Source organism: Megalobrama amblycephala, linkage group LG14 (assembly GCF_018812025.1).
Source record: "Megalobrama amblycephala isolate DHTTF-2021 linkage group LG14, ASM1881202v1, whole genome shotgun sequence".
Classification (NCBI taxonomy): Eukaryota; Metazoa; Chordata; class Actinopteri; order Cypriniformes; family Xenocyprididae; genus Megalobrama; species Megalobrama amblycephala.
This window is the reverse complement of record NC_063057.1, coordinates 49,114,332-49,128,465: the sequence shown is the minus strand read 5'-3', so window position 1 is coordinate 49,128,465 and position 14,134 is coordinate 49,114,332. Positions and strand designations below refer to the sequence as shown.

Sequence of the window (14,134 nt, the reverse complement as noted above, 5' to 3'; positions counted from 1 at the left end):
CCCAGTGAGTCTGGTGGCATTTTCTTGAACACTGGTGGGCAAGATTCTATTGTACACTTCTGAATTCATTCTTCTGCTGTCATCATTGAATAAGTCATCAATAAAGATGAGTGAGCCTGTTCCAGAGGCAGACATGCATGCCCATGACATGACATTACCTCCACCATGCTTTCCAGATGAGCTTGTATGCCTTGGATCATTTGCAGTTTCTTTTCTTCTTCACACTTTTGATAAAGGTTAATATTTGTCTTATTAGTCAATAAAACTCTACTGGCTCATCTCTGTGTGTTTTTGCAAATTCAAATTGGATTTCCTATTTTTGGCTGATGAAGTCTCCTGCGAACAGCAGATTGTGAGACCATCACCCCAGCTTTCTGGAGGTTGCTGGTGATTTTACTGACAGTTATTTTAGAGTTTTTTCACAGCCCTTGTCATTTGTCTATCATCAACTTCTGTTGATTTTCTCATCTGACCTGGTCTTTGTCGGGTGCTGAAGTTTGCCAGCGGTAACCATCTTTTTCAGGACATTCCAAACTGGACATTCCAAGTAAATCTCCAGATTTAAATCCTATTGAACAAGCATTTCACCAGCTGAAGAGGAGACTAAAGGCAGAAACTCCCCAAAATGAGAAACCATTGAAAATGGTTGCATTAAAGACCTGAAAAAGTGTGAAACCAAGAGTCTGGTGATGTCTATGGGTCACAGACTCGCTCCTGTGATTGCTTGCAAGGAATTTACAACTAAATATTAGCTTTTACACATTTACTTTAAGTTAAACCACCCCAATACTTATGCTCACATTAGGCAGAGGGATGAAACTCAAAGTGCTGGAATTCTTAGTTGGTAAAACATTTTGTGTTGAAACAGCCAATAATAAAATGTGACATTCTGTACTTCTGCCTCATATTAATCTTTTAATCATATTTATAGATTTATTATATATATATATATATATATATATATATATATATATATATATATATATATATATATATATATATATATATATACATACATACACACACACACACACACACACACACACACACACACACACACATATATATACATATATATATATATATATATATATATATATATATATATATATATATATGCTATTGATGTCTTGACACCACAGCGGAGGGCACTGTGCATATGTATATGTCAATATAATAATATAATAGTAATATATATATACAGTCAAACCAAAATGTATTCAGACACCTTGAACATTTCATTCATTAATACAGTTTATTCACTATAGCTTAAAAAATAGTAATAAACTATGACAAGATCTCAGAGTTAAACTGTGTCAGAAAAAAATAATCTTAATTATGTCAGATAACACATGGTCAGGTCAAAGTGTCTAAATAATTTTTGGTCCCAAAATGTTATCAATTTTACTGGTAGTCCACTGTATGAATAATTTTTGGGTATAATATGTTACAGTTTACTTTATTTTGCTATCCTCACTTACATAAATGAACTATAATGTCCTGCATCCACTAATAAAAAATATAAATTATATCTAGTGTCTGAATAATTTTTGGTTTGACTGTATATTATATTATATTATATTATATTATATTATATTATATTATATTATATTATATTATATTATATTATACACACACACACACACACACACTTAAATCATTTAAAACTATGAGACAGTGTGTCATGCAAAATGGATCTGCTTCTCCCAAGTAATAGCACTTTCCTATCTCAGGTTAATGTTCATATGTAGAGTCAACTATAAATATGCTATTCTTAAATATGTGTTTTGCTCTGTTTGTTTAACCGATCATGGACGGAAGTGTTTAGGAAAACTGTTTTAGGAAAAAGATTCACTCATGAGCAGCACACAAAATGCACACTTCAGCTTTAAACAACTGCAAAACTGGATCACGTGCAAAACTAAAGCACAACACTAAAAGAATCAATCTCAGATTTTCACACAAAACAAAATCTAAAGACACTGCAGACATGAACAAACATAAAACAACTCGACTAAAGCAGAAGGGTCCATGTGTGGTGTGACACTTACAGTGTGAATCCTCGTGAGATGACCTCTGTCTCCTGCATGAGACGCAGAGATTTGCGAGAGAGACTGGTCAGCGCTCGGCTGTTGTTCACCAAATTCTCCATCTGGATGGCTAGAGACTGGACGTGGCGCTGTAGAACTGCCTTACGCCACAGAGACAGACCGCGACACGCACACATAACACACACCAGGACGGCACACAGCCACAGAGCCTGCTCGTGGTCAGGGTACGAAAAGCGCAGGCCGAGCAGGACAGCAAGCAGCCCGACCAAAACGGACACATCCCTGTAACAAAGAAACACATCGGTAACATATCAGCCTGAGAAAGGTAAGGAGTTTTTGTTTGTATTGATGTGGGTGTGTACCATATAGAGGGTGGCGAGAGGTAGCATGGCGCTGGAATAGCAGTGCTGGCACTGGGGCAGACAGTATCAGTGGAGCCCAGAGAGAGCACACTCGGATCCAGAAGCTCGATCAGCTCGACGTCCTCCTGCAACAGCACGTCCTGAGATAACAGACAGCGCAGAGAATACTGGCGGAAGGCAGCGTCCTGCGGGAAAACAAACACAGTTGAACACAATCTCTCTGTGGCTGCAAATCAATCTAATTATCGGATCATCCGACTGCCTTGCGGCAATACTGGGATTCTGTACTGTAAAGCACAACAAGACAAGATCTTAGTCTCTGAATCTTGCTGATTTTGAAATAATCTGATTAGTATCAGTTAGATCCTATGGAGGAGTTGGAATCATTTAAAACCATTTGAAAAAAATAAAAAATCAATAAAATAAAAAAATCAATAAAATAATAATTACTTTAAATTCAATTTATGGTTATACAGAAATCAGCTGTATTTGAGAAATGTATTTTAAACGTCTCTTTAATTGTCATTTATAAATGTTTACATTTTAATTTAAAATAGCCACTTAAATGACAACATTACAGAGACAACAAATGGTTTTATTTATAAATATATATTAATTAAAAAAACTTTGCCAACTGCTTTATTTGCCAATTCAGTTGACAATATACATTTAAAATAATTTAGAATTAACAACTATTTATATAAGTTTAACAATGTAGTTAAAATAAAAATGAAAGTTTTAAAACTAAATAATACTGTTAAATTTGGTTTCAAACATCTGCCAATTGCTTTTATTTTAATATTTTCAATCAATTAAAAAATATATATTTTGAATTTTTTATTTTAGATTGTAAACCATAAATAGTTAGTTTTCTTCTCTTTTTTTTCATTTCAGAGGGAAAATACATAAAGTGATAAAGCCAGACATGATTTTTTACAATAAACCAAAAACATTGATGTCAATACAAAGACAGCATCACAGCCAATCATGTATGCCATTGGTCATGGAAATAAAATTATATAGTTAATTTTCAAATATATATTTTGCAAAAATAAAGGGTTACCACCCACAAGGACTTTGTTCACCAGCTGTCAGTCTTAAGTTTATTTATGAAAGACTGTATTTATGATAAAAGTGACTGTGCAATATATATTTTATGTATGGGAGTGGCATATCTTGAGTTTTGCTATTTGGGCTAGATTTTCGGATAGTTTAATTGGTCATTGAGCAGGGTTTGAGCTCATTTTGATTGGTCAGGCTGGTTTTGTTACCTGCTCACCACCTCTGACTCAAGATCTAGTGATACAATAAAGTACCTTTATAATGAACTACAGTTCTCAGCATAAATGATTACACCCCCTTTGAAAAAGTAACATTTTAAACAATATCTCAATGAACACAAAAACAATTTCCAAATTGTTGACAAGACTAAGTTTAATATAACATCGGTTTAACTTATAAAGTAAGGTTAATAATATAACTCAGAGAACAAAATTTTCAGTTTTACTCAAATTAGGGCGATGCAAAAATGAGTACACCCCACTGAAAGTCTCTGGAGCAAAGCTAATTTTAGACTGCAAATGTCTAAATTTAACAAGGATTCAACCACATGTGAGTCTAATTATTCATTACACAGGTGTCCAGCAGACAGTTGACTACAAAAGGGTGTTAAAACCCCTTCCCATTTCATGCTGTCAGCAATGGCACCACATGGAAGAGAAATGTCACAAGACCTGAGAAAGAAAATAATTTCTTTACACCCGAAAGGTGAAGGCTACAAGAAGATCAGCAAAGCTTTACTTATCAGTCAGAATACTGTAGCAAAAGTGGTACAAAAATTTAAAAAAGATGTAACTGCAACCATCTCACAGAGACGTCCAGGTCATCCACAGACGTTAGCACCTTGACAGGAGCGTCTTCTGATGAGAAGGGTTCAAGAAAATCATCATGCAAGTTCACTGCAGTTATCTAAAGAAGTAGAAAGCCAAACTGGGGTGACTATTTCCCGTGACACAATACGGCGGTGATGGTGGCAGTGTCCTTATGTGGGGCTGCATGAGTGCTGCTGGTGTCAGGGAGCTGCATTTCATTGATGGCATCATGAATTCACAGATGAACTGCTCTATACTGAAAGAGAAGATGCTACCATCACTCTGTGCCCTTGGTCGTCGTGCACTTTTCCAACATGACAATGATCCTAAACACACATGTAGGGACACTGTTGGATTTCTGAAGAAGAACAGGGTGAAAGTGATTCAGTGGCTCCTGATCTGAACCCAATTGAGAATCACTCTCCATCCAGCATCCAGTCTCTGAAAGAGGTCATTCTTGAAGAATGGAAAAAGACAGATGTTGCAAAATGTCGCCAACTTGGTCATTCCATGCCTAGAAGACTTGGTGCTGTCATTAAAAATCATGGAGGCCAAACAAAGTACTAGATGTAGTAGTTATTGTTGTGGGGTGTACTCATTTTTGCATCACCCTAATTTGAGTAAAACTAAAAAATGTGTAATCCAAGTTATATTATTAACCTTACTTTTCATGTTATAAGTTAAACAGATGTTATATTAAACTTAGTCTTGTCAACATTGTGGAAATTGTTTTTGTGTTCATTGAGATATTGTTTAAAATGTTACTTTTCAAAAGGGGGTGTGCTCATTTACGCTGAGCACTGTACATAAACAACTATCCTCCCTCAAATATTTATGTGATTGTGCATATTTTATGCATGATTTAAATCCAGGTTAAGTTGGTGTCGTCGCACTCTGTCAAAACGCAGTAATAGGCATGAAATACTGAAGACAAGTTTAGTCCTGTTACTCTGCGACACTACTAAAGGAAAGACAAGCAGAAAGAGAAAGAGAGACAGGGTGTACATTGAGCTTCGTTCTCACCAGCTGCTGCTCCTGCCAACGGGTGGCGCTGTCTCGATGCAGAGGACTCAGACTGCGCAGAGCATCAACCAGCCTCCAAACACCACCCTTCTGCAAAAAAACAAAAATAAATATATACAACACACTAGATTTCTGAAGAAAACCAATGTAGTTCATACTGTCGTTCAGATCAGGTCAAGTTGCTAAATACTGAATAAGCATTAATATGTAAGTACCCTTTGGCTCTATGTTAATGAGCTGATGGTATTGATGTCATAGAAATGACAATTTATAAATTCTTTGGCTGGATGGGAAAGAAAGCTTTGTGTGTACGTGAGTATGTGTCCATAGAACATCTAACTCTTTTATTAAAAAAAAAAAAGAATATTAGGTAAGATTGCACTCAATTTTTTGTATGAATTTTTAATGAAACGCTCCCTCTTCTCCTAAAACTACATTCCACTTACTAGCAATACAGATAGCAAATCACCATTCATCACTGTGACAATCTAAAGGGAAATAATAAATTATATAATAAATTATATACATACACACACACTGCGGTTAAGACAGTAAAGATATTTATGATGATACAAAATGTTTCCATTTAAAATAAATGCTGTTCTTTTAAACTTATTATTTCTCAAAGAATCCTGAAAATAGAACATATCTCTCAGTTTCCACAACAATTTTAAACAGCACAACCATTTTCAACAATAACAATAAATGTTTCTTGAGCAGCAAATCAGCTTATTAGAATGATTTCTGGAGTAATGATGCTGAAAATTCAGCGTTACATTACAGGAATAAAACACATTGTAAAATATATTCAAATAGAAAACAGTTATTTTAAATTGTAACAATATTTATTTTAAAAAAAAATACCATTTTTACTGTGTTTTAACTCAAATACATGCAGCTTTAGTGACTTAGACTCATATTTAGCTTTATTAAAAGTCAGATGCTGGTATGTTTATTATTCCCTCTCGAGTAACATTCCACAGACTGATTATTGATTCCTGTCTGGGTCATTATCACACAAACCACATGTCATTTTAGCCTACATACTAAACATCCCGTTGCACATTTGAAACAAAGACAGATTTTTTTTCCCCTTGATTCTTTATTTCTTAAACATTTTAGATTTATAACTATTTACAGCGCACAGCATAAATGAGTACACCCCCTCTGAACAAATACAAAAGATGCATTTTCTTTATGATCACTAATACAATTCATGGAAAGATGGAAAAACTAAAAATGTATTAAACATATACATAATAAAAACCGAGAAATATATGTCATTAATAGCCATAAAATAAGTAAATTAGCCAATTTTGTTTAAATTAAGGATTGCAGAAATGAGTACACCCTAGATTTAATTCAACAAATGTATAATATTCTAGCATTTAGTATGCCCTCCATAATTCTGAATATACTGCTCTGACCGTTCTTGGCACGGAGTGTACAAGTTCATGACAAATGGTCACATTTGTCCTGTTTAAATCCTGGATGATGAGCTCCTTAAATGCCCTGATCTTTAATGGGGAGTGTTGCTCAACTCGTCTCTACAGAATCCCCACAGGTGCTCAAGAGTGTTAAGATTGAGTGCAATACATGTCCACAGAAGGTTTTTCACCTTGGGAGAATTCATATCCTCATTGTCATGTTGAAAAAATGCCCAACAATGCAGGGAATGAGGAAAGGGTAACATCTTCTGTTTCAAATTTCACACCTTCAGCACTCATACATCCCTATATAAGAGCTTTACTACCACTGAACTTTACTGTGGGAACCAGGCACTTCTCACTGTACTCCTCCTCTAACAACACCATAGCATTTTGGATGCTGTTAGATCCAAAATGATTGATTTGGTCTCATGAGACCAGAGTATTGATTCCCAGAATCTATATTTTGTAAATATGGGCTTTGGAAATGGCTAACTGACTTTATTGTGCTTTGGCTACAGTAGGTAGTTCCAGTGAGAACAACAACCATGCATGTCATTTCTGCAGACTGCATCTTACTCTGTGAGATAAACAGTCACTCTTTTCATAGCTTTTGCTGGCTCTGAGACACTCGCTTGGTATTTCTCCTGCTCTTTGTCTCGTAAAAAAATCCCTCATCACTAAATGAAAGCTTAAAATGAAGGCCTGATTATTTCAGGGGCCTTGTCACAGGTCCATTGTTATTGAATTTCTATGTTACTTTTGCTTTATTTTCACACAATGATTTGGTCATCATCTTGTACCACTGTCCTCTTTTGTGCCAAGAAATAAGTCTCCTGACAGTTCTCTCCCAAGTGGTTCCATTGTCGTCAGCATTAAGCCTGAGAATGATTCAATGGGTTATATAACACTTTTAATTGCAAAGAAAATTACTTCTCTTTAAATGTTTTGGTTCAACATACTTACCTGTTGAACAAACGTTGTCTTAAACTTACACCAGAAAATTTTTATTTCATTTTCATTTAACTGTTAGGAGGGTGTACTCATTTTTGCTGCACAACATTGTATCACCCTGATAAGAAAATCTTATTTTTCTGAATAATTTTGACATGCTTCTTTGGTAATTGATTAAGCAGACTTGCTGGAACATTATATCTCTAAAGAACCCTAACATGTCTTCTAAGTAATTGAGTAATTGCTGACTTTCAGAAGTTTCAGAGGGGGTGTACTCATTTATGCTGTGCACTGTACATCAGAGCCCAAGATCCGCCCACATTCATAGGATATACAGATGAGAAAAAGGAACAAAGACAGATTTTTTTAAATCAACTTCAGACTTGATATCTTAAAATTTCAGAACAAATGTGTAGTTTTGGGAAAGTATATTGGTCATTCACACTCACACAAGGAGGTTTTGCCTGTTTTGTCTTCTTTTCTTTCTTCATGTCTTTAGTATTCCACTGCTGTAGGACTCACATTCTAGATGCTTTGAGTGTGTGTCAGACAACTGAAGAATAGAAAGAGACTATGTGTGTGTGTGTGTGTCGTCGCAGACTGGGAACACAAACAGGGACAGCCTGAACTGTGTAAACTTAAAATATGATGCTCTCTGAAAACTTTTCGAAAAAATAAAAAAATAAAGTGTGTACATGCACGCACAAACAATATTTCATTCTGCCAAAGGAATGAGCTTCATTCACACACACTGAGTGGAATTTCAGCACATTGCCAAACAAGATTGGACAATTCTTCAGTCATTCATCACTTCCCGTTCCTGAGGTGACAATGAGACTGGCCTTCACAGTTTCACACTGATGGCTGTTGTAACAGCTGTATCCAGCTGTAACACCTTTTTTTTCCAATCAAAAAGTAATTTATAGTGACGTATTCTGACATAGAAAACGGAAATGCTGAACTGCGTTCACTATATCAACTGTGTATGACAACAACAGTTCAAATTGTTAAATAAAGTCGTTATTTTTGTTTTGTTTTTTTGCACAAAAAGTATTCTCGTTGATTCATAACATTAAGGTTGAACCTCTGCAGTCATGTGGACTATTTTAATGATGTCTTTACCATCTTTCTGGACCTCAAAAGGTGCAATGACGTTGCTGCCTGCGTGTGGGTCAGAAACCCTCGGATTTCATCAAAAATCTTAATTTGTGTTCCGAAGATGAATGAAGGTTTTACAGGTTTGGGACGACATGAGGGTGAGTACTTAAAGGGTTAGTTCACCCAAAAATGAAAATTCTGTCATTTATTACTTACCCTCATGCCGTTCCACACTCGTAAGACCTTCGTTAATCTTCAGAACACAAATGAAGATATTTTAGTTGAAATCTGATGGCTCCGTGAGGCCTTCATAGGGAGCAATGACATTTCCTCTCTCAAGATCCATAAAGGTACTAAAAACATATTTAAATCGGTTGATGTGAGTAAAGTGGCTCAATCTTAATATTATAAAGCGATGAGAATTTTTTTTTTTGCACCAAAAAAAACAAAATAATGACTGATTTAGTGATGGCCGATTTCAAGCATCGGAGCACAAATGAATCAGTGTATCGAATCATGATTCAGATCGCGTGTCAAACTGCCAACGGCTGAAATCACGTGACTTTGGCGCTCTGAACAGCAGATTCGATACACTTCATTTGTGCTCCGAATCTTCCTGAAGCAGTGTTTTGAAATCGGCCATCACTAAATAAGTCGTTATTTTTTTTTTTTTTTTTTTTGGTGCACCAAAAATATTCTCGTCGCTTTATAATATTAATATTGAACCACTGTACTCACATGAACCGATTTAAATATGTTTTTAGTACATTAATGGATCTTGAGAGAGGAAATATCATTGCTCCCTATGAAAGCCTCAAGGAGCCATCGGATTTCAACTAAAATATCTTAATTTGTGTTCCGAAGATTAACGAAGGTCTTACGGGTGTGGAACAGCATGAGGGTAAGTAATAAATGACAGAATTTTCATTTTTGGGGGAACTAACCCTTTAATGACAGAAATTTCATTTTTGAGTGAGCCAACCCTTTAAGGTCAGTCTACACCAAGGACGATAACTATAATGATAAAGATATAGCTCTCAAAATCATTCTAAATATAAAAGAATAGCACAATACCACACCACAACTATAACAATAATGTCACAGAGAAACTATATTGTTGGAATCACTTTCACAGTGATTTTTTTTTTCCAGAAGATGAAAGAAAAACATTGACAGCCAATCAGAATACATCCTGCTTTAAAGAGCTCGAGCATTTAGAGAAACATGACAAATATGCAGAGTACTCTTAGAATAAACAGAGAGATATCATCTGATGGTGTGAAAGCTAATATACAGTAGTTATCTTTATAGTCATCATTCTTGGTGTGAACGGGCCTTAAAAAATTCATTATTGCTGACAGGTAAGAGAATTTGTGGCATATAAAGGTGAAAACTAATTAGTAAAATTTAAGTACTATATAGAGATCATATAAAGATCTTTTGTTGAGACACAGTGAATTAACATCATTTACTTTTCAAAAGCTACAATTGCCTACAATAACAATCTGACTTCTTGTATTAAATTTAGAAATAAGATTTAGTTTCTCATTACAAGTCTAATAATGTAATGTTATAGACTTATAATGAGAAATTTTGGAACATATAAAAGGCAGGAACACAATCAAGCCAACGCCGACAAACTAGTGGCGATGAATGCAGACTGCGAGGTTGGCTCACATCGGCAATGTCTGGGTCCAAAGTTGCCCTGACACACCAAACCAACACTCGACAGCCGACGGCCAAGTAGAACATCTGTTCTGCGCCTGCGTAAGATGAAATGCCTTTCTGTACCAGCAGGTGGCAGTAGCTGAACAGATAATCAGAATGATCAGATGGCCCGACGAGCTCCGACACCAATTCAACACCAATGTGGAATCAGCCGAAAAAAAGCAGACAAGAACCAACTTCAGCCGACGATGTGGAACACACTGAGAAAACTTAGTCGGCCGACGAACAAAAACTGCCCGACGGCCGACCATCGGCTTGCTGTGTTCCTGCCTTAAATGTTTCTTATTCCAAAAGATGGCAATTACATTTGTAACAGTCTGGGTTATGAATGAAACAAAAAAAAAAATTAAAAAAAAAAATTGCATAATTATAAAAATAAATAAATAAATAAAAGAAAGGTCGCCACACCAAAGCTGCAAAATTCAAAAATGTAATAATGGACTCAGGTGATGTTTCGAGCATGGAGGCTCTTCATCGAACAAATAAAATTTTAAAGGTGCCATCGAACGTTTTTTTTACAAGATGAAATATAAGTCTAAGGTGTCCCCTGAATGTGTCTGTGAAGTTGCAGCTCAAAATACCACATAGATTTTTTTAAATTAATTGTTTTAACTGCCTATTTTGAGGCATAATTAGAAATGCGCCGATTCAGGCTGCGGCCCCTTTAATTGCTCTCGACTCTATCACTGCATAAACAAAGTTCACACAGCTAATATAACCCTCAAAATGGATCTTTACAAAGTGTTCGTCATGCAGCATGTCTAATCGCGTAAGTGTGGTATTTATTTGGATTTTTACATTTGATTCTGAATGAGTTTGAGGCTGTGCTCCGTGGCTAATGGCTAATGCTACACTGTTGGAGAGATTTATAAAGAATGAAGTTGTGTTTATGAATTATACAGACTGCAAGTGTTTAAAAATGAAAATAGCGACGGCTCTTGTCTCCGTGAATACAGTAAGAAACAATGGTAACTTTAACCACATTTAACAGCATAGATATATACACTAGAGCTGTGTCTGAAACCGCTCCCTATCCACTATATAGTCCACTATATCAAGTGTCGGCCATTTTGTAGTGGTTTCATTCCCTACATTCGTTCACTACTTTATACCCACAATTCTCTCTGATTTCGAGTGTACATTCGATGTACACTTGCTGAAGCACTATTTCCCAAAATCCATTTTTTTTTTACCTTTTTTTTTTTTTAATGAATCACTACTTAAATAAAACCTACTAAAATGTAGGGGGACATTATTATATAGATGAATTTTAAAAAATGAAATTATATTAATACAAATATTTTATTATGAAAATATTATGTAGGCATTAAATCAATTTAATGTGTTTTACTAACAGCAATGTGTTTTAATAATTTGTGGCACTGTTAACTCATTAAACTTTAAAAGATGATAATTTAGTGGATGATTTAAAAAAATTTGTTAATCATAGGTAGTGTATTCAAATCATAACGGTCGCCTGAAGGCGCTCAAAGACCACGTAATCTGTGAGCGTGAGAGTTTCTCGACTATATAAATGGATCTTTACAAGATGTTCGTCATGCATGCTGTGTGCATACATCGAATCATGTGAGTAAAGTATTTATTTTGATGTTTACATTTGATTCTCTATGAGTTTGAGGCTGTGATCCGTGGCTAACGGCTAATGCTACACTGTTGGAGAGATTTATAAAGAATGAAGTTGTGTTTATGAATTATACAGACTGCAAGTGTTTAAAAATGAAAATGGCGACGGCTCTCGTCTCCGTGAATACAGTAAGAAACGATGGTAACTTTAACCACATTTAACAGTACATTAGCAACATGCTAACGAAACATTTAGATAGACAATTTACAAATATCACTAAAAATATCATGCTATCATGGATCATGTCAGTTATTATTGCTATCCATCTGTCATTTTTCGCTGTTGTTCTTGCTTGCTTACCTTGTCTGTGCACAGATCCAGACTTTAATACTGCCTTTCCTTGTCTAATGCTCAAACATGGGCTGGCATATATGCAAATATTGGGGGCGTACATATTAATGATCCCGACTGTTACGTAACAGTCGGTGTTATGTTGAGATCCGCGTGTTTTCCGGAAGTCTTTTAAACAAATGAGATTTACATAAGAAAGAGGAAGCAATGGGGTTTGAGACTCACTGTATGTCTTTTCCATGTACTGAACTCTTGTTATTCAACTATGCCAAGATAAATTCAATTTTTCATTCGAGGGCACCTTTAAGCATGACAAAAAAAATTATACAATCGATTAAACTACAAAGCTGGCACAGAGGCATGTATGATTACAAAATGAAGTCATTATGATTGTTATTGTTATTAACATTGTTTTATAATGTAAATAACATGTAGGATAAAATAGTTTTATCGCGTCGAGCTGTTTCTGAGACAAATATTCCCGACGCACAGTGTATACGTCAGCGTCTGAATTCACTCACTTCATTCACTCCATACAGATATAGTGCACTCAAATGCCATACACTATATAGGGATTAGTGAATGAGTGAACGAGTGAGCGGTTTCGGACACAGCTATTGTGTATATATCTATGATTTAACAGTACATTAGCAACATGCTAACGAAACATTTAGAAAGACAATTTACAAATATCACTAAAAATATCATGTTATCATGGATCATGTCAGTTATTATCGCTCCATCTGCCATTTTTCGCTGTTGTCCTTGCTTGCTTACCTAGTCTGATGATTCAGCTGCGCACAGATCCAGACGTTAATACTGGCTGCCCTTGTGTAATGCCTCGATCATGGGCTGGCATATGCAAATATTGGGGGCGTACACCCCGACTGTTACGTAACAGTCAGTGTTATGTTGAGATTCGCCTGTTCTTCTGAGGTCTTTTAAACAAATGAGATTTATATAAGAAGGAGGAAACAATGGAGTTTGAGACTCACTGTATGTAATTTCCACGTACTGAACTCTTGTTATTCAACTATGCCGAGGTAAATTCAATTTTCAATTCGATGGCACCTTTAACCAACAAGCCTTTTTACTGACAGGTGATTAATCAAGGATCACATGACCTAAAAAAAACCCTGCATTTTTTATTATATATTATACACAATTTTCTCAAATTGCCTGTAAAATTTCAGGGTGATTCAAAGTTCACCTAAAAATGAAAATTCTGTCATAATTTACTTAATTATAAACCTGTATGACTTCAGTTGTTCTGTACAACACAAAAGGAAAAGTTTTACAGAATGTTCAAGCTGAATGTGAACCGGCTGTCAGTGAAAAAAAATATATAGAAGAAAGCATAATAAAAGTAGTCTTTTATACAATAGCAGTACAATAGTACTTCTATACAATAACTTTGTGAAAGAAGCAAACTGAAATCGCTATTAAATTATATTGTTTGCACTTTTCAGAGTTTAGGAGCCCATGTCCCTATCCACTTTAATTTGATGGAAAAGAGCAGGGTGAACATTCTGCTAAACAACTTCTTTAGTGTTCCACGGAACACAAGTTCATACAGGTTTGGAACAAAATGGAAGAGTATAAATTATGACAGAATTGTTATTATTGGATACAAAATATTTAGTATTGGAACAGTCCGTTTCCTTTCAATGTGCGTTTCAAAAAT

At 35.4% G+C, this 14,134-nt stretch overlaps 1 protein-coding gene across 2 annotated transcripts in view; it reads right to left on the bottom strand.

Annotated features, from left to right (window-relative positions):
- Positions 1 to 14,134, bottom strand: part of vezt (vezatin, adherens junctions transmembrane protein) — a 42,972-nt gene that overhangs the window by 21,990 nt on the left and 6,848 nt on the right. For both annotated transcript variants that reach the window (XM_048157367.1, XM_048157368.1), the window contains exons 3-5: positions 5,308 to 5,397; positions 2,414 to 2,598; positions 2,052 to 2,333 (exon numbers count right to left, since the gene is read on the bottom strand). In XM_048157367.1, coding sequence (XP_048013324.1) covers positions 2,052 to 2,333; positions 2,414 to 2,598; positions 5,308 to 5,397 — 557 coding nt within the window. The remainder of the gene's footprint in view (positions 1 to 2,051; positions 2,334 to 2,413; positions 2,599 to 5,307; positions 5,398 to 14,134) is intronic.